The 26904-nt window shown below is 43.8% G+C and overlaps 1 protein-coding gene and 1 pseudogene across 2 annotated transcripts in view; both read right to left on the bottom strand.

Moving 5' to 3' along the window:
• Positions 1 to 26904, bottom strand: part of RCOR1 (REST corepressor 1) — an 89103-nt gene that overhangs the window by 35639 nt on the left and 26560 nt on the right. The window contains exon 3 of the mRNA XM_081129721.1: positions 4910 to 4993. Coding sequence (XP_080985847.1) covers positions 4910 to 4993 — 84 coding nt within the window. The remainder of the gene's footprint in view (positions 1 to 4909; positions 4994 to 26904) is intronic.
• LOC308565812 (non-histone chromosomal protein HMG-14 pseudogene) lies at positions 2820 to 3757 on the bottom strand (annotated as a pseudogene). The gene is made up of 2 exons: positions 3689 to 3757; positions 2820 to 3098 (listed from the first exon to the last, which is right to left on the bottom strand). The product of its transcript is annotated as a non-histone chromosomal protein HMG-14 pseudogene (transcript).

Raw genomic sequence — 26904 nt, 5'->3', positions numbered from 1 at the left:
TATCTTATTTTGTGTGTAGGTATCATTTTTAGTTTAAAAGAAAATAAGCTAAACACCTATTAGAGTGGCCAAAATCCAAAACACCAACACCAAGTGCTGGTGAGGAAGTGGAGCAGCAGGACCTCCGTTCACACCGGTGGGAGTGCAGGTGGTGCAGCCACTTCAGAAGACAGTTTTGCAGTTTCCTAGAACTAACTGCGCTCTTGCCATACAATCCAGCAATCCTGCTCCTTGGCATTTATCCAAAGAAGTTGAAAACTTATGTCCATAGAAAAATCTGTACACAGGTGTTTACAACAGCAGCTTTATTCATCATATTTGCCAAAACACAGAAGCCACCAAGATGGCCTTCAGTTGATGAATAAACTGTGGTACATCCAGATGATGGAATATTATACAGCCCTAAAAATAAAATGAGCTATAAAACCATGAAAAGATGTGGAAGAACCTCAAATGTACATTATTACTAAGTCAAAGAAGCCAATCTGAAAAAGCCTATACATACCATATGACTGCTACTGATGATGTTCTGGAAAAGGCAAAACTATGGAGACAGTGAAAGGATCAGTGGCTGCCGCAGCGAGGGGTGGGGGGCTGCAGAGGCAGAGCACAGGATTCAGTATGACACTACGATGCGGACACACGTCACACACCTGCCAAAACGACGGGAGCATCTGAGATCCTGCTACCCAGAATATGCTGTCAGCCTAACTCAAATAAATTCTTATAAAAATCCAGAAACAACAAACACACCCTTACAGAATGTATAACACAAGAGTGAGCCCTAATGCCAACGACAGCCTTCGGGTGACGATGTGTCGCTGTAGGATCACTGATGGTAGTGAGGGACATCCACAGTAGGGGAGGCTGTGCCTGTGTGGGGACCGGCGGTACATGGGAAATCTCTGTACTTTCTGCTCAATTTGACCGTGAGCCTAACTTGACTCAACCTAAAAGTGCTCTAAAAATTAAATCTATTTTAAAAAAGAAACAAAATAAGATATAATGTATTAGCTCCTTGTCCTAGAACTAGGGATTTGTCCTAAAGAAATAAGAATGTTCACTATAGCTCTTTAAAAAGTTTTTTAAAAAAATGAAAGACTAAACTATGATACACCCACACCTGTTAAAAACTAGGTAACTGGAAATGAACTGAGACAGAACCGAGTCCCACATATATTGTTGATAAGAGCAAATGGCTGAACAGCTTTTATTTTCTGATAAAAATTTTAAAATATTTATTATGTATAAAAACATTAGAGCCCTGGCCAGTCTGGTTCAGTGGTTAGAGCATCAGCCTAGGGACTAAAGGGTCCCAGGTTTGATTCCAGCCAAGGGCACGTACCTCAGTAGCAAGCTCGACCCCTGGCCTGGTTGGGGTGTGTGCAGGAGGCAACCAATCGATGTGTCTCTCTCACATCGGTGTCTCTGTCTCTGTGCCCCCCACCCCAACTCTCTCTCTGAAAAGCAATGGAAAAAAATATCCTCAGGTGAGGGTTAAAAAAACAAACAAACAAATTAGAAAAAGCACATCTATTGTAAACAGTAATTATAAGGCTTTAAGTATCTACATCACACATTCTGTATTGTTTGAAATTACAACAGCATTTACTTTTATAACCACACAAAAAATTTGTAAACTTGCAGTAACCAACCCTAAGAGGCAGAACTCTAAACATCTACTTGAGAAGAAAGAAAGAAACATAGGAAAAGCTAAGGACCTACAGACATCCTTCCACATCGGGGATATCACTGAGAAATCTGTACATGCTCCAAGTCTCCTATTTCTACACAGAGTCAGAACCAACACTGGACAACCAACACTTTCACATTTGCTCAAAATAAAGAAGAAAGGCAAGTAGAAAAGACTTTTCTGCCCATATATCAGGGGAGTGACAGGTGGCAGAGTACAAACCGTGTGTGCTATTTGCATGAACACTGTAATTACATTTTAAGGCCTATGATTAGACTACTTACTAGTCAAGGAGTATGATTCCCAAAGCGCCACAAATTGGTACCTACTGACAGGAACCACACTCACACGTCAGCAGGTAAACAAATTCCCATCAACCCACAATTCCACTCCTAGGGATATACCCTAAGCAAATACTAAACACAATGAATACAAAACAAAACAGAACAGAGGACAGAGCTATGGCTCAGTTTCTCACTATCGGCTTCTACAAAAGCGACCAATTAGAAGCAACCTAAACATTCCATAGAAGGATGGTAAATACACTGACACACCCGCACGACAGAACAGTCCACAGGTATTACGATGTGTCCAAGAGGTTTTAACAGTGTGGGAAAAGCTGAAGTCAATGCTCAGGAAGAGAGCACACAGATACATACAGCGGGTCCCATTTTGTTATAATGTTGATGGGGGTTGAGGGGGGCAGTAATTGATTCCGGGACGGGGCCACTGTCCGTGGAGTGTGCTTGGTGTCCCCGTGTCTGCCTGCGTTTCCTCCCACACCACAGAGCAGAGCACAGGAGGTGAATGGCGTGTCTACACTGTCCCACTGTGTGTGAGTGGCTGTGAGTTAACCTGCGATGGGAGGGCGGCCTGTCCAGGGTGGTCCCACCTTGCACCCCGAGCAGCCAGGAGAGGCTCCAGCCACCTGTGGCGCTGACCTGGAATCAGCAGGTTGGAAAATCATGATCTGATTTCTTTTTGTTCACCATTCTTAGATGTCTGTATAGCTCACACCTATTTCAGTGTTTAATGATAGAAATATTTGGGGTCTTCGTTCAGAAGTTTGGTGATGTTACTCTGGATTGTACAAGGGAGACAGATGGTGATAGGACAGGGTATAACATCAATCAGACTTGGCTTCTTTCTCTCCTGCTTCATCCGAGACTGGACTTCCCTCCATTTCAGTTTCCCCGTTTTCCGCAGGGAGGCCTTCAGGTGCCTGGTGAGCCACTTGGCCTGTTTTCCCTTTGCTCCCATTTGCACTTTTTTGTCTGCAGATTTGTCTTCTCCTGCCACCTTTTTTGGCATCGTTTCCACTTACGGGAGCAGGTTTAGCTGACAACCTCGCTGACCTCCTCCCGGGCTCCTCCTTCGCTGTCCTCTCGGCAGAGCTGACCTTCCTCTAGAACATCCTGGCAGTGGGGCGGTGGGCTGGGCGGGCCGGGCGGGCCGGGTGCCTGAGGGGCGAGGCAGCCTAGAGCCTTTGAGGACCTGGGCTGCCTGGCCCGCTGCGCTTCCCCAGCCGCCCAAGCTGCCCAAGCTGCTGGGGCCGCGATGGGGGGCAGTGGAAAACCTGCTTGAAGCCGGACTGGGAGCCTGCCTCCTTGCCCTGCCCCCGCCCCAACTATTCTTAATATTCAATTCTGGGCACCATAATTTAAGATGGGCATTGTCACCAAATGCAATATATCCAGGAGGGCAACAGAAATAAAAAGAGACCCAAAAATCAAACCATCTAATAAACCGTAGGCAGGTTTAACTTGGACTGGGACGGCAAGGGAGGTAGGAAAACATCGCAAAGACACACAGAGAGGCTTATTTAGCGGAGTTCGGGAAAACAGAGCTTTACAGGCAGGCAGATTTTCAGCTCTCTGTCGGAAAGAACATGTTCAAAAATGGAATCGATTGCTTTTGTAAGTTGCCAAGTGCTCAAAAGGAGAGAGAACGTTTTAAAGGCCCTCCCAGCACAGGAACGGCATCCGAAATACCAACACTGCCTTCTGCTGCTCTGTTCCCCGTTATGAACTCACCGAGCAGCAGCTTGACGGAGGCAAAGCTCATGCACCTTTAAGTCAGGTTACGCTGAGGCTACTGCTCCATTTAGCACCACTAGGAGTGGCTGAGTTTCCCACGCTACACGCAGGGCACTGCACCAGAAAGGACCCTCTTGGCCAAAACTAAACAGGTTTCTTTACCGTAGGAGCTCTCTGCATCTTAAAATGCTCACGTGGACACTGCGTATACCAGAGAAGGGTGTTTAATATGCATCAACCTCACACTATTAGACAGTAATGTGTTCACACCTATTTAATGCTGCAGAACATAATGCGAGGAATCCTGTCACGCCCTTGCCCCGCCTGTGCTCACAATGCAACAGTTTTCTGATGGACATTTACCACTGAGAGCTTTTAAAGCCCTGTTATGTTTTAGAGAATTGAGTATTAACCTATTTTTCAAAGACCCCTTTGAAAATCCCATGTCATTCCTCCAGAAAAACACACGTGTACCCAAAAATTTTGCATGTGATTTCCAAGTTCACGAATCCCCGTTAATTCCATCCAGACCCCCCCACTAAAAAGTCCTCAAAAGGAAACAGTTTTTCTTCTCTTCTAAGTTATGAAGAAAATAAAACCTTTGAAAGTGGCAAAGGCTATGGTATCATTTGCGCAGAAGGGACAGAGAAGCTGAAAAGCAAACTCTGAAAATACAATGAATCAGCTTGAGGGCCCCTCCCCTCCCCATCTAAGGTAGCTCAGAATATTCATCCTAATAGGATTTTAAACCCATGAAACAGCCAATCCCAAAGTCCTACTTCTAGGTAGGCTGAAGTCTTCCCATAAGGTCCATTCCAGTGTCACACATTGGACCTTTGTGATCTTTCAAACAAGAAACCTGCTCAACTCTCCGGCTTTATAAAGCTATCAATGCCCGCCAACGGGGTTAGGCACTGCGCTGTAATGCTCCTTCCACTCTGAGCCTTCCTCCGGGTTACTTCAGCATTAGCCTGCATAGCATTTTGGTGAAGCCACAGGCTGGAAATCTTTCAGTGATCGTGACAGACCACAATAAAGAAATACACTCTCAAACTCTTGAAATTACTTATTTTAAAAATGTAAGAGAACTGTAACATATGTAGGGACTTTTAGCTACAAAGCTTGTTTAAAACTCTGCATTAAGTAAGAAGATGAAAAATAAAGGTGCTCTAAAACTTACGTTTTGCTTCTGATAGATTCTGATTAGGCGACCAGACCAGCATGCCAAGATTCTCTCGTTCCTGACTGCGTCTTGCTAGTTTGGCTTGGTAGAAATAGAAAAGAAATTTCTTATTGTAATTTAACAGACATATGAAGCAATGATTAGCACCACCACCCTGACCTTTTCACCTTGGAGCATGATGACATCGCCCACCCTTTACTGAAATCTGCCCCAGGGGAACCCACACACTTACCACCACAGGGCAATCGATGTGAATCCGACGAAACATTTCTACTGCTAAGTCTTTTCTTACTTTACTATTATTTATTTAACACAGTACATATGAGGTAGGTGTAAGTGCTATTCTCATACGTCGAGGAGAAGAAACAGGACAGGTCACTTGGCTACGAGGGGACTGCACTCAGAATGGTGTCCAGGTGTGAGCACTGTGGACGATGACACTGCTTTTGGACACGGGACACAAAGGGAAGCTGCGTGTGGCAAGCTGCTCAAAGACTCCTCTGAATACGAACCCTTCGTGTGTGCTTAGGATACCCGAGCCCTTCTCGGCAGAGTCACTCTGGTGACTCTGACAACAGGAATCCAAAGGTTCTTTCAACAACTTTATTAAATAATAAACATTAAAAATATTTGACGTGAAAGGAAACTTCTGAAGTGTCTTCAAATTCTTTAAAATCTGTGATACAAAATAACAGGCCCACAGGCTTACAAGTGCCATGAAAAAGAAGGAAATCTTGCCGTTTGCGACAACATAAATGGACACAGAGGGCATTATGCTAAATGAAATAAATCAGGCAGAGAAAGACAAATACCATATGATTTCACTTACATGTGGAATCTAAAAAACAAAATAAACAAAACAGAAATAAACTCATAGATACAGAGACCATTTTGATGGTTGCAACAAGGAAGGGGCGTGGGGGTGAAGAAAGGAGAAGAGATTGAGAAGTACAAACTGCCAGTTATAAAAACAGCCACAGGGACGTAAAGGACAGCGTACAGAATATAGTCAATAACATTGTATTAACTATGGTGTCAGGTGGTTACTAGACTTATCGGGGTGATCACTTTGTAAATTATATAAATGTTGTACACTTGAAAGTAATATAATATTGTACATCAACTGTAACTGAAAAAAATTAGGAGAAACAAGCTGGCGGCGTAGGTAACAGCTGCACCCACCGCCTCCCGCAGCCACATCAAAATTACAACTAAAATACAGAACCATCACTCAGAATCTCCTGAAATCTGGCTGCACAGAAGTCCTAAAACCAGGGAGCTGAAGAAGCACCGAGAGCGGTGGGCGGGGGGAGACGAGGGCGGGTCGGGACTGAATCGGAGACCCGCTGGGGGCCCACACCCAGTGCCGCGGGTTAAACCCAGGAGGACATCTCGGCGGTGGGGGTTTCCCGGAGGAGCGAGGGGTCCCAGCCCCACACACGCCCCCAGCCCAGGGTGCCAGGCCGGGAAGAGACGTCCCCACAACTCTGAGCTGTGAACCCAGCGGGGACTGTCCCTGAGGGTGGCGGAGGCTGCGGGAGCCCCGGCAGCTCCTTCTAAGGGCCCAGCACGGACTCACTCGGACGCTCCCTCTGAGCCCAGCGCCGGGCAGCAGCCTGAAAGGACCCGGGACACTCGGGGGGAACTAACCTGACTGGAATCTGGGCGAGAGGCGGAGGGGCGGCTTCCTCCCAGGGAGAAGGGCCGGCGGAAGCCATGGCACCTGTTGCGAGTCCTCCCCGCACACAGCCCGCAGGCAGGCGCCACATTTGAATCGCCAGCACGTGACTCACGCCTTTGGCCCCGCCCCGTGATTCCCGGAGGCCCCGCCCCCCCCACCTGCAGCTCATCCAGGCCCTTTCCAGGGCCTTTTCTGTGCAAGTGGCCCCTCGAGCCTCATGCTTAGGACTTTCCTAAAATCTCTCAGACAAGCAGCAGCTGCCCCATGCGGCTTGATAAGGGGCCCAGGCCTGGCACTAGCGGCAGCTGCATTGGCTCATAGCTTGGCCTCTCCTGGGCACCTCCAAGCCCAGCACAAGCAGCAGCCAACTACGGTTTGCTGTGTAGCTCATGCTGGGTGGCCCTGGGCAAGGCACTGGCACAGGCTGACTGTGCACCTCCCAGGAGGCCCCAGAGACAGTGCACCTGGGGGTCACACTCGACCACGCTGGATTACAACCCTACCACATCCACAAGTGACACACTCAAGGGGCACACTTGGTGAACCAAAGCCCCACTGAAGTAAATCCTGCTCTGTAGGGGTGTCTCCAGCACAGCAGCTCTTTGGCTGTAGCTGCAGCTGGTCCTCACAGCCAATTGGCCTGGGAGTCAACTCCTCCCAGTGATGCCAACAGCAACCAAGGCTCAGCTACAACAGGACAGTGCACACAGCCCACACAGGGGAGCCCCTAGAAGGCCCAGCTCAGGTGACTGGGGAGGCTGAGCCACTGGACCCCACAGGACACCTACTACACAAAGCCACTCTACAAATTCCAGGAGATGTAGCAGCTCTACCCAATACATAGAAACAAACACCTGGAAGCAGCCAAAATGCGGAGGCAAAGAAACATGTCACAAAGGAAAGAACAGAAGAAATCTCTAGAACTGGAACTAAATGAAATAGATCCAAGCAAGCTAGCAGATACAGAGTTCAGGGTTTTGTTTTTAAGGACGTTTAAGCAGACTATTGGGGAAATAACTGACAAAATCGATAACATAATAAAGTACCAATTTGAAATGAAGCCTACAGGAACTGAAATGAAGAATAATTTACATGGAATCAACAGTAGAGTAGAGGACACTGAGAATCCAATCAGCAATTTGGAACATGAAGAAACAAAAAACACCCAACCAGAAGAGCAAAAAGAAAAAAGAATCCAGAAATATGAAGATAATATAAGGAGCCTCTGGGACAACTTCAAGGGGCCCAGCATTCTTATTATTCAGGTGCCAGAAGGGGAAGAAAGAGCAAGAAACTGAAAACCTCTTTGAAAAAATAACTACAGAAAACTTCCCCTACCTGGGGAAAGAAATAGACTTACAAGTCCAGGAAGGACAGAGGGTCCCAAACAAGAGGAACCCAAAGAGGCCCACAGCAAGACACATCATCATTAAAATGCCAAAGGTTAAAGACAAAGAGAGAATCTTAAAAGCAGCAAGAGAAAAGCAGTTAGTTACCTACAGGGGAGCCCCCATTCGACTGTCAGCTGATTTCTCAACAGAAACCTTGCAGGCCAGAAGGGAGTGGCAAGAAATATTCAAAGTGATGAAAAACATGGAACTACAACCAAGATTGCTCTACCCAGCAAAGCTCTCATTTAGAATTGAAGGTCAGATAAAGAACTTCTCAGACACGGAAAAGCTAAAGGAGTTCATCACCACCAGACCAGCACTACAGGAAAAGTTGAAGGGTCTTCTTTAAGAAGAAGCTAATGAACAAAATAATCTGATGAACTAAATAGATCCAGAGACATTGACACACGAAACAGATGATCACATTTCAGAGGGAAGAGGGAAGGAGGGTGGAGGGTGGGAAGAGATTAACCAAAGAGGTTATATGCATATATGCATAACCCATGGACACAGTCAATAACGGGGTGAAGGCCTGGGGAGGGGGTGGGAGCGAAGTGGAGGGGGTCAATTGGGGGGGAAAAATGGGACACCTGTAATACCCTCAACAATAAAGATAAATTAAAAGAAAAAAATTTAAAATTACTTTACAATTTTCATTTGGATTGCAATTAAAAATTAAAAAGACTGACAATACCAAGGTTTGGTGATAATGTGGTGGAACTGGAACTCTCATGTGCTGCTGATGGGAATGTAAAATGATACTATCACTTGGTGGGAGGGAGTCTGGCAATTTCCTAAAATGTGGTATATCCATTCAATGGAGTTAAACTCAGCAATAAAAAGGAATGAACTGCCCTGGTTAGTGTGCCTGAGTGGTTAGAGAGCCAGCCTGTGCACCAAAGGGTCTCGGGTTCAATTCCTGATCAAGGGCATGTACCTGGGTTTGGGGTTCACTCCCTGTCCCTGGTTAGGCATGTGCAGCAGGCAACCAATAAATGTGTGTCTTTCACATCAATGTCTGTCTGTCTCTCTCTCTCTCTCTCCCCCTCTCTTCTTCCCTCCCTCCCTTCCACTCTCTCTGAAAAGCAATGGAAAAAATATCAAGTGAGGATTTTAAAAAAACGTTTTTTTAAAGGAATGAACTATTTAAGTATTCAACATGAATGAATCTCAAAACAATTATCCTGAGTGAAGACTTGCAAATACAGAAAAAGGGAGGCTAGAAAAACTTCTGTGGTGCTGAAGAGAAATCGATGGTAACTGAATGAAATCATAGTTTTCAACAGAAACAGAAATATGGATGCCTGTACACGTGTGCATGCACACATACACACATTTACTTCCCAGCTCTGCCTACTAAGAGGGCGCTGATGTGATGACAATTCAGCAACAAATGAGCACCTCTAGCTCCCAGATCTTGGTTTCTAAATACCATTCACAAATAAAAGAAACTAGGTCTCCTTGGAGAAATGGTTGATTGCAGGGCTAGGAGAGGAAGTGTATAAGAGGACAGTGGTCCCTGGCCAGTGTGGTTCAGTTGGTGGGAGCACTGTCAATTCCCGGTCAGGGCACATACCCAGGTTGCAGGTTCAATCCACAGTCGGAGACATTGTAGGAGGCAACCAGTTGATGTTTCTCTTTCACATAATGTTTCTTTCTCTCTTTCTCTCTCTCTCCCTCCTTCCCTCCCTCCCTTCTTCTGAGATAAATAAAAAGTAAAATTAAAAAGTATTAAGAGGACCCTGAAACATCTTGTTATGCCAGAAGGTAAGAAAGTGTTCCAAGAATGATAGGACCTTTCTCCCACTAGCCAGATCTGGGTCAATTTGAGCAACAAAATAAATGACAGTAATAAAATAACAATCTATGATTACCATACTGATATAAATAAGCAAAAGGATAGATAAAGAGGAAAGTCAAATGGGGCCAGAACAGCCAGGTCAATATTCAAAACACTGCGGTATTGTCAAAAGGATACACACAGATCAACGGAACATAACAATCCAGATAAAGGTCCATAAAAACATGGCCAACTGATCTGTAACAAAGGTGCAAAAGCAGTTCAATAGAGAAACAATACTCTTCTCAACAAAGGGTACTTTACAAAGTAAACCTCAACCTGTACCTCACACCTTTTATAAAATTCAAAATAGATCTCAGATATAAAAATAAAATCGCTAACTACAAAACTTTTAGAAAAAACATGAGCAAATCTTTGTGAACTTGGGTTTAGGAAAATATTTCATAGACAGGACTCCAACAGTGTAGTCTATAAAAGTTAAAAAATGGTAAATTGAGCCTAATCAAAACTTTAAAACTTTTGCTCTGCAAAAGACACCATTAAGAAAAACTCTAGGCTGTGAGAAAATATTTTTTAAGTCACGTACCTGACCAAGGACCTGTATCCAGAATATATAAAGAACCTCAAAAACTCATAAGAAAATAATACAGTTTTTCAAAAGCAAGCAAAGATTTGAACAACCATTTCACTAAAGAAGATATACAGATGGCACAGAAGAACATGAAAAGATCCTCAACACCATTAGCCAGCAGAGAAATACAAACTAAAGCCATGATGAGAAACCAATACACAGTACGCCTATTAGAACATCTGAAATAAATGAGTAATACCACATACTGACAACAATTTGGAGCAACTAAAACTCTCATACACAGCTGGTGCAAATACGAAACAAAAAGCCCCTCGGGAATAGCTAACAAATGACTGACCCAACCATCCCACTCTTAGGTACACACCCTATAGAATTAACATACGTTCACAATAAATTTTGCAGACATTATAGCAGCTTTACTCACAACCACCAAACCTGGGGGTTGGGGAGGCCAAAGGCCCTCCAAGGAGTAAATGAGTATATGGTGGTGCATCTGTACACTGGAATAAACACTTCACAGCAATAAAAATAAACGAACTACTGATTCAGGAAACAGCAGGTTGCATATCGCATGACTGCGTTTGCAGGACACTCTGGAACAGGAGACACTCTGTCAGGAGAGGGAACAGAGACACATTCTGAGGGACCGAAGCAGGAGGAAGGTAAGAGCCGCTGAGGTCATCTTCTGAGGAGATGGAGCTGTTCTGTGCCCCAGCTGTGCTGTGCACACCAAAACGAGTCCACTTCGCTATCTATAAACTGAGGAACATAAACACAATGAAAAAAGCAATGCCGCTCACTTCTGGATGGGTACGGATTATCTGCTGAAGGTGCTAATTCTGAGGCTGCTCTCCTTGTTTAAAAGTTGGTTACCAAGTGTTAAAAACCTTAAAAAAATATGCACTGCTGGTGGGACTGCAAATTGGTGCAGCCACAATGAAAACAGTATGGAGTTTCCTCAAAAAATTAAAAATAGAGGGAGCATTTGAGACCCTGCTCCAGGGCATATGTCATCAGTTTGGCTCAAATAAACTCTTATAAAAATTCAAAAAAATAAAAACAGAGCTACTATATGACCCAGCAATCACACTTCTGGGTATTTATCCAAAGAAATCCAAAACATTAGTCTGAAAAAATATCTGCATCCTAATGTATCACTGCAGCATCATTTACAACAGCCAAGATAAGGAAACCACTAGGTGCCCATCAAAGACGCAGGAGGTACATTTACACAACAGAGCTTAACTTGGCCTGAAAAAGAATAGAGTCCTGCCCTTGGTGACATGTGGATGGACCTGGAGGGCATTGTGCTAAGTGAAGTAAGTCAGAGAGAATACCACATGGTTTCACTTACATGTGGAATCTAAAGAACAAAATAAACGAACAAACAAAACGGAAACAGCCTCCAGACACAGAGAACAGGCTGATGGTTGCCAGATGGAAAGGGGGCTGTGCGGCCGGGTGGAAGGGGCGAAGGGGTAAGGGAACTACAAACGGAGTCACGGCCACAGGGATGCAAAGCACAGCACAGGGCACAGCCAGGACGCTGTAGCAACTACGGTGCCAAGTGGACACGAGGCTTTTTGGGGGGATCAGTTAGTAGGTTATGTAAATGTCTCACCACTATGCTGTACACCTGAAACTAATATAACCTTGAATGTCAACTGTAGTTGGGAAAGAAAAAAAAAAAACTTAAAAATATAAACCCAGACCTACCTGGAAGTAGGATTACAAGGAAATGGAAATTGCCAATTCCCATCACCAGGAAGATGAGAGTGTTCACCCTTCTGGTGAGAATGTACATTTACAACTACTTTAGGGAGAAAGCTGGCAGTGATAATACAGTTGAAGTGTGGATACCCTGAAAGCAACCCATTTCTAAATAGAATATCTATACAATAGCAGTGTTTTTTAAACTCAGGTCAGACCTATTAAAATTAATTTATTGGTTCCTAACCGGCATTTAAAAAAATAATAATAATAAAACCAGTATGTTGTTTAATTACATGTATAAATTATTTTTATTTTTAATATATCTTTATTGATTTCAGAGAGAGGAAAGGAGAGGGAGAGAGAGAGAAACATCAATGATGACAGAGTCATTGATCGGCTGCCTCTTGCATGCCCCCGACTGGGGATTGAGTCCGCAACCAGGCCTGTGCCCCGACCAGGAATTGTACCACGATCTCCTGGATCCTAGGTCGATGCTCAACCGCCGAGCCACGCCCAGCCAGGCTATAAATTATTGGTGGAGATTGTTTAAAGTTGGAAAATCCCTGCCCTAGAGACTAATATGTACACATGGGAGCGTAAGAAGCTGCTTAGTTTTGTGTGTCAATTTGGGTGAGTTATAATAACCAGTCGCTTAAGCAAACACTGAGCTGGGTGTTGCTGGGAGGGTACATAGCGGTTGCAGTTAACATCTGTCATCAGCTGGATTTGAGTGAAGTGCCTCCATGATATGGGTGAGCCTCATCCAATCGACTGAAGGCCTCAACAGCACAGCCTGGAGTCCCCCGCAAGAAACTGTGCCTCAAGACTGAAGCCTCAGCTCCTCCTTGCAGAACTGCCCTACAGATTTCAGACTTGCTGGGCATCAGCAACCACACGAGCCAATTCCTTTTAAATACCTAAATAAACACACACACACACACACACACACACACACACACCACCCCCGCTGGTTCTGTTTCTCTGGAAACCCTGCTTGACGTGGACTACTCCCACAATGCTGTTTATAGCACTGAAATACAGGAAAATCTTAAAAGTCATCAACAGAGACTGGCTAAACTGCAGTATGTGCATTCAAAGGAATTAAATATAGAAAATAAAGTTAATCCCATTTACAGACAGCAACAATTTTTTATTACAAAAGGCAAGTTAAAGGAAATGTATGATACCATGCTATAAATATTAAAAATATAACAAGGAAGCTACATGTTATTGGGGGTACATACATTCAAAGAATAAAAGGTACACAATAACAAAATTTTAAAAATCAGGTAGCAGCCACTCTAAAAGGGGCTAGCTTGCTTTGGCTGTTACCTTTAATGGTCACTGCTTGCTGCAAATCTTGGTGGTAGGGAAGCAAACACTATTTTCTGTAGTTTCTATATTGTATAATTTCAAAACATTTTTAAAATAATTAAAAAGAAAAAAAGAGCCCTGGCAGGTGTGGCTCATTCAGTTGGAGCATCATCCTGTGTGCCGAAGGTCGCAGGTTTTTATTCCCAGTCGAGGTGCACACCCAGGCTGCAGGTTCAATCCCCAGTCAGGGCCCATATGGGAGGCAACCGATCAATGTTTCTCTCTCACATCAATGTTTCTCTCTCCCTCTTCCTTCCCCTCTCTCTCTGGAATCAATGAAAAACACAGCCTCAGGTAAGGATTATAAAAAAAAGAAAAAGAAAACCTGCCTGGCCGGCCGTGGCTCAGTGGTTAAGCATCGACCTAGGATCCAGGCGATCGGGGTTCGATTCCCGGTCAGGGCATGTGCCCGGGTTGCGGGCTCAATCAATGACTCTCTCATCATTGATGTTTCTATCTCTCTCTCTCCCTCTCCTTTCCTCTCTGAAATCAATAAAGATATATTTTTTAAAAATAAAATAAAAAGAAAACCTTCACTATGTGATTTGATGTTACCTAATACAATATCTATGTTCTAATTTAAAACAATCTTGTCCCACACTAAGAGAAATATTCTTTAAGTCTATTTTTTGTTGAGCCTTGAAACCTTGAATTAGTTATTTCTCATTCTATAAATCATATTGTATTTTCAACTATTTAGAATCAAAGCAACAATTTACACTTACATTTTACATTCCCGCCAGCAGCACAGGAGAGCTCCAGCTTTTCCACACTTCCTGACACTTGTTATCTGACCTTTCAATTCTAGCTAGTGGTTGTAAAGTGGTGTCTCGCTCTGGTTTTGATTTGCATGTCTGATGATTAATGATGTTGAGCCTATTTGATATGCTTATTGGCCATCTGTATATATTCTTTGGAGAAATGTCTATTCAAATCTTTTGCCCACTTGTGAATCAGATTATTTGACTAGAATGATGAGAGTGTAAAATGTTACAGCCACTTTGGAAAATGGTCTAACAGCTCTTCCAAAGGTTCAACACCAAGTTACCATATAACCCAGTAATTCCGTTCTTAGGTATGCAGCCCCGAGAAATGAAAACCTACGTCCACATAAAAACGTGGACACAAGTGTTTGCAGCAGCTTTATCCTCAACAGCCAAAAGGTGGAAACAAGCCAAGTGGTGACCAACTGATGGATGAATGTATACTACATATAATATAGCCGTGCGGTGGAATATTATACTGCCATAAAAAGAAATTTTGTTTTAATCCATGCTCAGTACGGATGAAAGCTGAAAACATGCTAAGTGAGAGCAGCCAGTCACACACATGAAAAAACATACTGTATGATTCCACTTATATGAAATGTCCAGATAAGGCAACTCCACAGACACAGACAGTAGAGGCCAGTGGTTGGCAGAGGGCATGGGTGTTTTGGGGAAACAGGGAGAGACTGCAGATGGTACCGGGTTTCTTCATGAGATGATGCGCGTGTTCTAACATGGGCCGTAGTGATGGTTGTGTAACTCTGTCAATATACTCAAACCACTGAATTGTATACTCTAAACAAGTGAATTATGTTTTGTGAGCTATAAGCTCAATAAAGCTGTTATAAAAAACAAGTACTTATTTTAATTATTTTATGTATTTCTTTATGAATAAATGAATTAAAAAGCAAAAATATCAAACTGTAGATAAGACTAACCACCCTGTAAATTTAAATAGTGGACAATTCCTAGGAAAGAAAGGAAACTAGACTGGGGGGAAATGGAATCTCTGGTTCTGCTCCAGAGACAAAAAAGAGAAATCTGAATAAGAGTCTGAGACAATTTCTTATAAAGTTGGGCTTAAAACTATCTTATTAAGGAGCAATTCAACTCCTATATTACTCAGGAAAAATTAAATGTTTATCCACAAAAAGGATGTTAATAGCCTTACTTGTAATAAGCAAAAACTAGAAACAATCCAAGTGTCCATCAACAGGAGACAAACAGATAAAGGTATATTCATACAAAAAATGCTACACAGAAATAAAAAGGAACAAACTGCTGATTCAAGCAACAACACTGATTAATCTCAAAAGCAAAAGAAAACAAAAAGCAAAAACACCCCAGGTGCTAAAGAGTACACACTGCATGACCCTATTAATCCAAAATCCAAGAACAGTAAAACCTACTGTGTTGACGGGAGGGAAGGGGCAGTAACTGGAAAGGAGCATGAGAGAACTACCGTGTTTCCTGTCCCTTGTTCGAGGAGGTAGGTGCACAGGTACACACGACTGTCAAACCTCACTTCACACTCAGGATCTGTGCATTTTACTATAGGTCAATTATTTCTTTTAAAAAGACCGTTAGCCCTGGCCGGTGTTCTCAGTGGTTAGAGCGCGGACCCAAGCACAAAGGGTCGAGGGTCGATTCCCCGTCAAGGGCACGTACCTGGGTTGCAGGTTTGATCCCCAGCCCTGGTCGGGGTGCATGGGGGAGGCAACCAATTGCTGTGTCTCTCTCACTTCAGTGTTTCTCTCTCTCTCTCTCTTTCTCTCTCTCTCAAAATCCATGGGAAAAATATCCTCAAGTGAGGATTAACAAGGAAAAGGAAACTGCAGCACTAAGAGAAGTTGCGCAGCCTTCCCAAGACGTGGGAAACAATGTTTCGCTAGTGCAGCTCAGTGGGCGCTGACCCCACGAGCGATGCCCGCAGCGCAGCAGGGCCTGCGGCGCCTCCTACGGAGTCAATCTGTCCCACACCTGGTCCTCCAAGTGCAAAAGTAAAACAGAGCAGACTACAAAACAGAACTGCACGCTGCAGAGCCATCCAATGCAACAGCTCATGTCCAGTTCAAGGACTGCCACAGCGTAACTGCCGACACTGTGCTAAAACCCCGCCGGCGGTTTCTCAGGCCCTGGCCCCTGCAGCCCTGCCTGCCCCTCCCAGGCCTGTCTCCACGGGTGCTCTCTCCCCAGTGCTTAATAGATGGCTGTGTCGTCGGCTACATTTTTCTGAATGAGAAACTATTTCCTTCCCTATGAAGTCTGTGAGGTCAGGGGATGCTGAGAGTAAAAGCCACTGACATAGTTTGATGAAAGAAGAAAAAATGAACATTTATTCTTTTGGTGGAATAAAAACAGCACTAAGAGCCAAATTTTTAAAAGCTACATAATTATTACTGACTTTTCCGTAACTAATTCAATTTGTGAGGATTTTATTAGATTCCTACCACCACAATCTCTCTTTACAAAGTGCTTTATCCCTCTGAAAAAGTTTGGACATTCCTGGTTCCACACACACAGTCTAAAAAAACACTTCTAGAAGTATGACCAATGTAGAGTAGGATTCATTTCTCACTATAATGACAAAAACCTGATGGACCCAAGAGCAACGTAAAACTTTGTACACAAGTTCCAGAAAGCATAGAACCAAATTAAAAATAAGACTTTCCACTGTGATTTAAAATACAAACTAGGGAATTACTCTCTTTTTTTATATATAATGATATGCAAACAATTGAATAATAGACTTTTTGGGGAATCATTTCATTCCTGTAAGCAATGATCTTCCATTGTACATGTAGTCTGAAGCTACAACCATTACTATTCCAATTCAAACAGTAACACCTATACAAAAATAAACCTCATTATAGCCCAGAAGAGCTTGGCAATATCACAATACACAGTTTTACTGGTTGCTTTATTTTAATAACAAATCTGAACTAATTTATAAGACTGTAATTTATACAATTCATACCATATAAGAAAACACCCATCTTTAATATTATACTTACATACAACCTCTCCTACTAACCTGATAATGTCACACTTTAACAACGGTGGAAAGCCAAATGCTGTCATTTCTTAATACTAGTCACGAAAAAGGTATAGCTCTTTTTTCTTAACTTAGAACAGATTGAAAAGTTAATTTTATTATACATGATATAAAAACAAACTTATTTCTGCCCAAAGAGTAACCTATACAAAGGTGTCTGTTCAAATTTTCATATCTGTTAAGGAAATCACTTACAAATCACAATTATCGCACTGTACATCAAATTCATAGAGCTATAAACCCATGGATTCAACGCAATTCCTATTAAGATATCAATGGTGTGTTTCACAGAACAAAAAAAATTCCAAAAATTCATATGGAACCATAGAAGGCTCTGAATAGCCTCAGCAATCTTGAGAAAAGAGAATGAAGTTGAAGAACCGTGCTACCTGACACCGAATCATACTACGAGGCCACAGTAATCAAAACAGCACGGCGCTGGCATGCAAACAGACAGACAGACGGCCTGGCCGGGCGTGGCTCAGCGGTCAAGTATCGACCTAGGATCCAGGAGATCGAGGTTCAATTCCCGGTCAGGGCACATGCCCAGGTTTCGAGTTCAGTCCGCGGATGGGACACGTCGACAGGCAACCAATCGATGTTTTCTCCCACATCGATGTTTCTCTCTCTCTCCCCCGGTTCCCCCCTCTCTAAAATCATTATGCACATCCTTGAGTGAGGGTTAAAAAAGACCTGGAAGACTATAAAAACATAGAATAGTGTATCATGATAAAGCAAAAAGCAAATTACAACACTTATCACCAGTAAGGTACTGAGAAGGAGGAATGCCAATGAGCCTCGAGGAGAAACGATGCTGAATGTTCGTGGCTCAGCGCCCTGCCGTCCTAAAGCACAACGCGCGAAAAAGCGGGTGTCAAAGCAGAGAAGAATCTAGTGAAAGTGTTGCCCATGGTAAGGGGTTAGTTATACAGAGATGTCGCCTTTCCGCTGTACTTCATACCTGTATTACCTATCCAAAGTCGGTAACATTTTATTTAAATAAAAAGTGACTCACAGGGAAAGAGGTGTGGCAAAGACCGCTGATCCTAAGTGGCGCGGATCAGCCCTGCCATCCCCGCCAGGGAGCGCTGGTTTAAACAGGCACTGGACTCGGGCGTCCGCATCACAGAAGGGGGCTGTCAGAGCCTCACAGCCATCACAAGGCATCATTCAAGGACTCGCTCAAATTAGAACTGAATCTCATTCTGCCTGCTCTCCAGCTAACCCAAGCCCCCAACACAAGTGGAGTCCACGTTTCACAGGATGGCTATCACCATGTGATCCAGCACAAGCCTCTGGAGAACTAAGGAGTAAACGATAAACTCAATGATGCTGCTTTCAGGTAGTTTTTCCATGCTCCCTTGAAATCTTGCAGTCACACAACCTTCCCATTGTACATGTAGTTATACATTCTAAGTTCATTATTTACCAATGGTAATATTTTTGTCAACTGGAAGACAGAAAATGTTAAAAGTAGGTGGCTTTATGGCAGGTGTCCCTGCTTTTCCAAAGTTCACTTGACACCACTTGTGAAAGGCCTGCATTAGTGCCCATCTCCGCTGACTGGAAGAAACACAAAGGATTTCACTTTTAGGAGAAAAGGCAGAAAGTGGAAAGCACATCTGGCGCTTCGTTTGCAGAGCGCAGCGCCCTGAGCACACGTTAAGGTACCTGCTGCTTCCCTTTACACCGTCCAGCTTACCAAGGCTTCACAGGAACGCTCTACTTTCAGACAGTGAGGGAAACCTGTATCTACCCAAAAAATCTCACCTGGGGGCTGGGTCTAGGTGGTGGAAACAGTATGCTAGGAAGAAATGCAGCTTGGAGAATTTTCACCCAATTCGGGTCTCAATGAAAGGACAGATAAGATACTCAAACGCAGCTGCAGGTGGGTGGCACAAACGGGAAGCTCAGCGCCAGGAAGATAAGAAACAGCACCGCCCACCACAGAAAACAGTGTCCAAGGACACGAGTCAGGCAAAGGTCTGAGAAATCACGTCACTATCAAAAAGACAGAGCAGGGGAGAGGGTGCCTGTAACTCACTGCTCAGCACCCTTCTCCCGCCCCGGTAAGTGGACACCCAAGACTCAAGGTCTTCCCTGTCTGTCCTTCTTTAATTTTTTAAAATTGATTTTGGAAGAGAGGAAGGGGGACAGAAAGGGAGAGAGAAACCTCAATGTGAGAGAGAAACATCGGGTGGCTGCCTCCCACATGCACCCCAACCAGGAATCAAACCTGCAACCTGGACACATGCCCTGACCGGGAAGGGAACCCCCACCTCTTGGTGTACAGGACAACGCTCCAGCCGAGTGAGCCTCGCTGGACAGGGCCCTGCTGTCCTTCACGCAGCGAACACTTGTGGTTTAGTGCAGCAGTCCTGGGCCGGATCCAGCTCTCCCAGATGGAGTTACCTGATCTCTCCAGACCTCAGCTTTCCGTTCTGTAAAAATGGAGGAAGCAATTCCCTTCCTCACCAAGATTAAATAAAGCAGCATTTAAAACTAGTAAAGGTTCTGTCCTATAGTGGGAGCTTAAAGTAACCGACCCAGACACCAGGACTAGATTTCAATCATAAGGATGTTTTTAAGAGACTTAGTTACAAAGCTCTCATCTAAACCAAACCCAGCAATTCCTATGTATCCCGCCAGCTCGGCATAAAGATCCTCTAGTACAAGTTTCCTTTTATTTAAAAGGTCTTCTGATAATCAACTCAGGCAACCCTCAGCCACAAGAAATCAGATACATACAGCTATCTAATTAGGGAACCCATTCATTTTCCAAGTACACTTACTCATACCAAGCATTTCTACTCCAGTCTCTTAACTATTTTTTAATTCTAAATCCCTCATTATTGGCAACACTCAAAACTTAGTCAAATTATTCTAACCAATCGCAGCAGTCAACAGTTTACTGTGCAACGATGACAGTGCCATCAGCTGCTAGTAAATTAGGAGTTAACTTTAAAAATGAGAACATTCTCATTAAGATACCTGGATTCTTTTACAACAGCCAAGATTTGGAAGTAAAAATGAAGGAAATCGCCCCAGCCGGTGTTGCTCACCAGTGTGTGGGTAGAGCACCTGCCCACACACCAAAGGGTCTTGGGTTTGAGTCCCAGTCAAGGGCACATACCTGGGCTGCAGTTTGTTCCCTGCCCCCTGTCAGGTGCATGCGGGAGGCAACCAGTCAGTGTCTCTCTCTCATGATGTGTCTCCCTCTCCCCGCCTTCCACTTGCTCTGAAAAGCAATAGAAGAAATATCCTCAGGAGAGGATTAACAAAACAAAAAAAAAACTTTTTTAACAGAAGTCTGACCCTTTGCCACAGCATGGATGGGCCTGGAGAGCATTATGCTGTGAAATAAGGCAGTCAGAGAAAGACAAGTACCATGTGATTTCACTCGTATGTGGAATCTAATGAACAACATAAACTAACAAAGCAAAATACAGACAGACTCATAGACAGAGAGCAGGTAGACAGCAGCTGGAGAAGGGGGTTGGAGGGCTGGGTGGGGGAGTGGAGGGATTGAGCCAAAAAGGAAAGAAAGAAACTCATGGGCACAGACAACGTGTGGTGACTGCCTGGGAAGGGGGAGGTGGAGATGGAGGAGGGCATGGGGGGATAAGTGGTGATGGAAGGAGACTTGACTTTGGGTGAACACACAACACGTGTACAGATGATGTGCTGTGGAAGTGTGCACCTGAAACCTGTATAATTTTGTTAACCAGTGTCATTCCAATAAATTCAATAAAAAAGGGGGGGAAATATATCTGGATTCTATTATGAGCCCAAGTCTCATTACCTAATACAGCAATTACTAGTGAGGAGATAGATAATTAAACTCTTCAGGACAAGAGCAAACCACCCAACATTTAACAACTAAGATTAAGAACTCTAAACGGGTCTCAGTGTCAAAATACCCCCGGTCAGTTCCTAACCCAGCTGTAAAGAACACCTCTGATATCAATGAGCAGGAAGAGAGCCCAATAACCCCAGGGTTTACTCCTTCCTATACAACTGCAAAATAACCGATCTCTCGCAAAAACATACAAATTTCAAAAGTATGTGGGATGCAGTTTCCCTATCAGAAAAAGGAGAGGACTGGACTTGGTCTGGATCCATTTAATGAAATGGCATAATCCCATCCACTTTCAAGTCTGCCCTCCCTTTTCCACTATCCAAGGAAATCCTGTTTGTTTTTTTATTGAGTGGGTGTGGTGAGGTTTGTAAAATTTGGGTGCTTTTTTCACTCACTTCCCCCGGAAACTTGATTACCCACTGACTTCACAACAGACTAGTCTTAGTCATGAAACACAGCTGGTGCCTCTTCAAGCTCCCTCTCCTCTCTGCCTTCATATACAACCAGGCTAGGTAACCAGCCCATTTTCTTGGAGATCACCACTGCTAGTGCCAACTTCCTCGTCAAGTTTTTTACTATAAACAAACCCAGTCTAGCCAGTGTAAGCAACTAGGTGGCTTGCACAAACTCTAGGAGGGTTGGAGAATCAGGCTTAGCGGCATGCAGCCGATGCACCACCAACACTACCCTGCAGCGCTGCTTGGCAGAGACCCTGCAGCTGCAGCTGCTGCCCACGAGGGTCTCCTGGAAGCTGCACAGCCCTCAGCCATCCTGGCTTCAGTTTTGCTTCCCGGTCTCAGTTTTGCCCTGGTTTGTGGAGCAAAAGTCATACGTCTATGGCTAACTACAAGGAAGGGTGGGAAAGCATATTAGCTTTAGAACTAATAAAGGTGGGCAATTCCCCCCAAAGACTTCAAAACGTGCCAGAGACCAAAAAGCACAACCAAGAGCCACAAGTGGTACCACACTGGCCACTCACCTCCTAAAGCCCTCGTCTGTTTTTTTCTCAGCTTACTCCCTCAATTGTCCCCTAAGTTTGGTGTCATAGCTCCCACTCTCCTTCCTTCCACATAGTGGAATCTTGCAAGTCTATTAGCTGTTTCAGGTCTTTCTAAACAGCATGCTTATACTGCTATTGAATTTTTCCCCAGTTTCAATGCTGTCTACTCACTACCTTATATAGAAAAGAGGTAGTTATACAAACCACTTCTTCCTTCCTCCAATTATCGCACAACATGCTTAGCATATTTTGATTAAGTCAATATATTTATTGTTTATGGCTGCGTAAATACTGTTCATAGCTGAATCATGCTGCATACTATTATTACAAGCCCATTTTTGTACACTCTGTTTTATCTGGAACTAATAAGTGTCTTTTTTCCCTTGCTTGGTTTTCTGTATACCTGATACTAATTTACTCCCAAACTTCCAATGGAAGTACAATCTCAGCACATGAGCTACCTACCTGCTGTTCCTTTCCTGAAAACCTCCCTTCGGAGCCCTGTCTTCACTCGACAGTCAGGGCTGGTTGGTTGGTGCTTGCACAGCTGGTATCCCAAGACTTCTCTTTACCATCCCTCTAGAATTCCCTTCACCTTAGCTGCTGGTTGAATCTGTTACCTGGATCTGGATCCCATGTCTGAGGTAGGCTTTCAAGATTAAACCAATAGGTGACTACACTGCAGATAATGGGAACCAGGACTCTCAAAGAGGAGAGTTCCAAAAAAGAAAAGGGAGGCCTGAACGAACCCTACGGTGTGGGGCCAAGAATGGTGGCGCTGGAGGAATGCCTGGTTTCTAACATACTGTACATAACCACAGGTGTAGAAACAGGTAACAGACGTGGAGATGATACACACAGACCTAGTTCCCAGCTCAGCTCGGGCCTAGAAGCAGTGGTGCCCTGGCAGCCGAGAACACATCCAGCGCCCAGGGCTTGGTTTCTGTAATACCTTCATCCACTGAAAGAACCAGTGCTCCCTAAGGAAAGAGCTGACTCAAGCATGGGGCAGGGGAAATACAAGATGAACTTACAATGTCTGATATACCAGCAAACAAATCAGTACTCAAAGAATGATGGAGATTTGTCAAAAGGACACAGGAGTTGGCTTAAAGGGGCTCCCACTGGCCAAATCTGGAATAATGTGAGCGTCAAGTAAATGACAGTTATGAATCGTAACTCTCTGAGTAAGATGAAAGAGAGTAAAAATGAAGGAGTAATAAACGGCAGAGAACTAGAAGCCACAGTCTACCTCCTCACAAAGAATTTATTACACATTAATAAGTACAAAATAATTATTAAATAATTTTACAGTGAGGAATCACGGCAGACACTGAGGAAACAAAAATAGAGTATCTTGTCTGCGACTCATTCTCCCACGGTCCCCAGAAGGGTCTATTCGTATAGAAAGAGGGCGGATAGCCCCTCCCCCTTTAAAAGGAAAAACCGCCTTACACGTCTGAAAAATACCCTTGTCCTCACACTTCGCACATACAGTTTGGTGACTCCCAGGTTGAAAGTAATACTCCCAGAACCCGAGGGCCCCGCTCGGCTGTCACCCAGATTCCAGTGTCATGCGATTCTCAATCCTCTGTTGTGACGTGATGTGTTCCCTCTGGAAGATTTCGGGATCTCCTCTATGCTCGGCGCTCTGAAATACTGTGACACACCGGTTTATTTTACTCACTGGGCTGGGCACGTGGTGGATCTGTTCACCTGGAGATCTATGACCTTCAGTTCTGGGAAAGTTTTAAATATTAGTTTAATCACTATTCCCTCTTTCTTTTTTCTCTCTCTCAAAGACACCCACTAATTCAGATGCTGGGTCTCCTGAACGGACCCTAACCCGACATATTCCTCCCCGTTTTGTTTTGTATTACATTATGCGATCATTGCTTTAATGCTCCTCACCCCTCTCTGCGCAACCATCCGAAAAACGCCCACACGGTAATACTAAAGCCTTTACTGTCACCTCCTAGGACAAATGACGTCCACCTACAGAACCACAATGCCACCACTGTGTAATGTGTAACTAACTGACATTAATTCACTGTCACTTAATATGCAGTCCATATTCACATTTCCATGATTCCTCTTCCCACCTCACACAATATTTTTCAATCAAGGATCCAATCAAGGCTCAGACCTTGTCCATTCTCTTTTTCACCTGTCTTTTTGCCTCCTACTTTCTGGATGATTTCCTCAGTTTTCTACTGAAAATTCTCCCTGCTATTCTATTTCCCAAGTCTTCCTTCTTGTTCTGAGTGATTGCCTGTTTTATACCATCCTATTTTTGTGTCATGAATTTAACACCGTCTTTTAGTTCTTTCAGCCTTTTGTTTTTGAAGTTTAACTTTACTTCTGCAACTTGCTTGCATTTCCTGTTTCTCCATTCGGTTTCTTTAATCTGTTTGTGTCAGACTGTTAGAGGCTTTCTTCGTGTTTATGATGATCCTTGATGGTTCGGTCACAGCTAAGAAGGAAGTACTAACTAAAAAGTAGGTTTTTATTTCATGTGCACAGATGGGCTTACTAAGAAAAGTCACAAGGCCTGCCTGCAGGGTGACCAGACAGGGATCTGTTCCACTAAGAGCCATGAGGCTGTATTTTCTAAAGCTGACCACATATCTCCCATCTCACAGGATCTTCTCACAGTGGGACTAACTGGAACTTTTGCCTTCAAAAGAGGAGGTCTATGTTCCCTCCCCCTTGAACCTGAGCAAATCTGTGACAATAGCAGAAATGATGTGATATGACTTCTAGGACTAAGTCACTGAAGCAGCAGCGCAAACGAGTGCACACGCAGAGGCCTCGTGGAGAAGCCCAGGGGGCCACGCTGCCTCCTCGCCTGCTTTGCGCCCACTACTTCTTTCCAGCTCCACCAACTGACTGCAACCACAGAAGCGACCTGAGCTGGAATCACCCAGCCAAGCTCTCCATAAATTCCTGACCCATGGAAACCATGAACTATATTAAGTCACTTAATTTTGGGGGCCATTTTTTAGGCAGGAAGAATAAGTGGGACAGATTTTGGCACCTGTAAGGGAGATGCTGCTGCAACAAAAACCTACACAGTGTGGAGCTGGCTTTGGGACAGGTGGCAGGTGGAAACTGGAAGGCCTGGCGGAGGCTCTAAGCCTGAAGGGCCTCAACAAGGAGACTATCAGTAGAGACTTAGTGCAAGTAAGAAAATGGTTACTGCAAATGTGGCCTGCAGTAAAATGGAAAACAGGAAATGTGCTATGATCTGTCTAAGGAGATTCCCAGGCAGACTACTGAAAGCGCCACCCAGCTTCACACTGCCTGGGATAAAATGAGGGGAGAGAGATGAGCTGGGGAACACAGACTGTTAAAAAAAGGGGTCAGGACTTGCCGGGTCAAAAAAAAGTATTTCTCATCCCCAGCCTTTCCTGAGGGCAAAACTATGCTCAAAATAAGAAACAGCTACAGGGAGGAAGATCTAATCCAGGTTATGACTGAAAACTTTATTAAAACCTCAGAAAGACCCAACAAAGTTTCAAATTGGCATTTCAAACAGAGCCAGGGCCTTCTAAGGTCTTAAGGGCTGCCTCTAAAGAGCCTCTCCATTAAACAATGGAGCGTCTAAGATTGTTATGATAGCAGACTCAAGAGGAGTCCAAGGAAGTGAAGGACTTATCACAAAGAAATTTGTAAGTATAGCTTATTGTTTAATGGACTGGATTACAAATTAGCACACAGAACTTAAAAAATTTTTAAAGGAATTATACCAGTTTAGACTGAAAGCTAAAAAACAGTACAAAATGAAGACTTTTGTTCCTCTCCAAATATTATGAGCTTGTGAAGTAGGCTAAGAAAACTACTCAGCTATAAAAAGCAGCCATTTGTTGGAGAAAATATTTGCATACCATAGATCTAATATGAGATTAATATTCACAATATACAGAGAACTCCAAAACAAAAAAACAACCCAATTCAAAAATGGGCAAAGGACTTCAATAGACATTTCCCCAAAGAAGATACTGGCATTCCTCATTTTATTATGAGTCACTGTGACTTTTTTAAACAAATTGATGACAAGACCCTCCGTCAGCAAAAAGATTACAACTTGTTTTAATGCGATACTCGCTTCTGTGTGGTAGCATGGAATCAAATCCGTGATATCTGAGGTATGCCAATACACAAGCAAGGTTAGGAAGCACATACAAAAATCTCAACTTCACTAATTAGGGAAATGCAAACTAAAACTGCAATGACATATTACTTCACACCAATACTATTTAAAAAAAAACACCGAAAAACAAAACAAGCATTGTTGAGGATGTGGAGAAACTGGAGCCCTTGTGCCATGTTGGTGGGACTGTAAAATGGTACAGCCACTGTGGAAAAAAGTATGGCAATTCCTAAAAAAATTTAAAATAGAATTACCATATGATCCAGCAACTGCACTTCCAGGTATATAACCAAAAGGACGGAGAGCAGAGTCTTGAAGAGCATTCAAAAATGGTTCGTGCCCACCGATGTTCAGGGCAGCATCATTCACAACGGTTCAAACATGAAAGCAACCCCAAATGTCCACCCACAGGAGAAAAGATGAGCAACATATGGAGTATGGCCACATGACAGAATAGCATTCAGCCTTAAAAAAAGAGGAAATTCTGACACAGGCTACAATACGGATGAACATTGAGGACATTATGCTAAGCGCAATGAGCCAATCACAGCACCACAAACACTGTATGAATCCACATGTGTGAGGTATTTGGAGTAGTCAGAATGC

This window comes from Miniopterus schreibersii (assembly GCF_964146895.1).
Source record: "Miniopterus schreibersii genome assembly, chromosome: 1".
NCBI lineage: Eukaryota > Metazoa > Chordata > Mammalia > Chiroptera > Miniopteridae > Miniopterus > Miniopterus schreibersii.
Note: the sequence above shows the minus strand (reverse complement) of the source record. Positions and strands in the feature narration are given on the sequence as shown.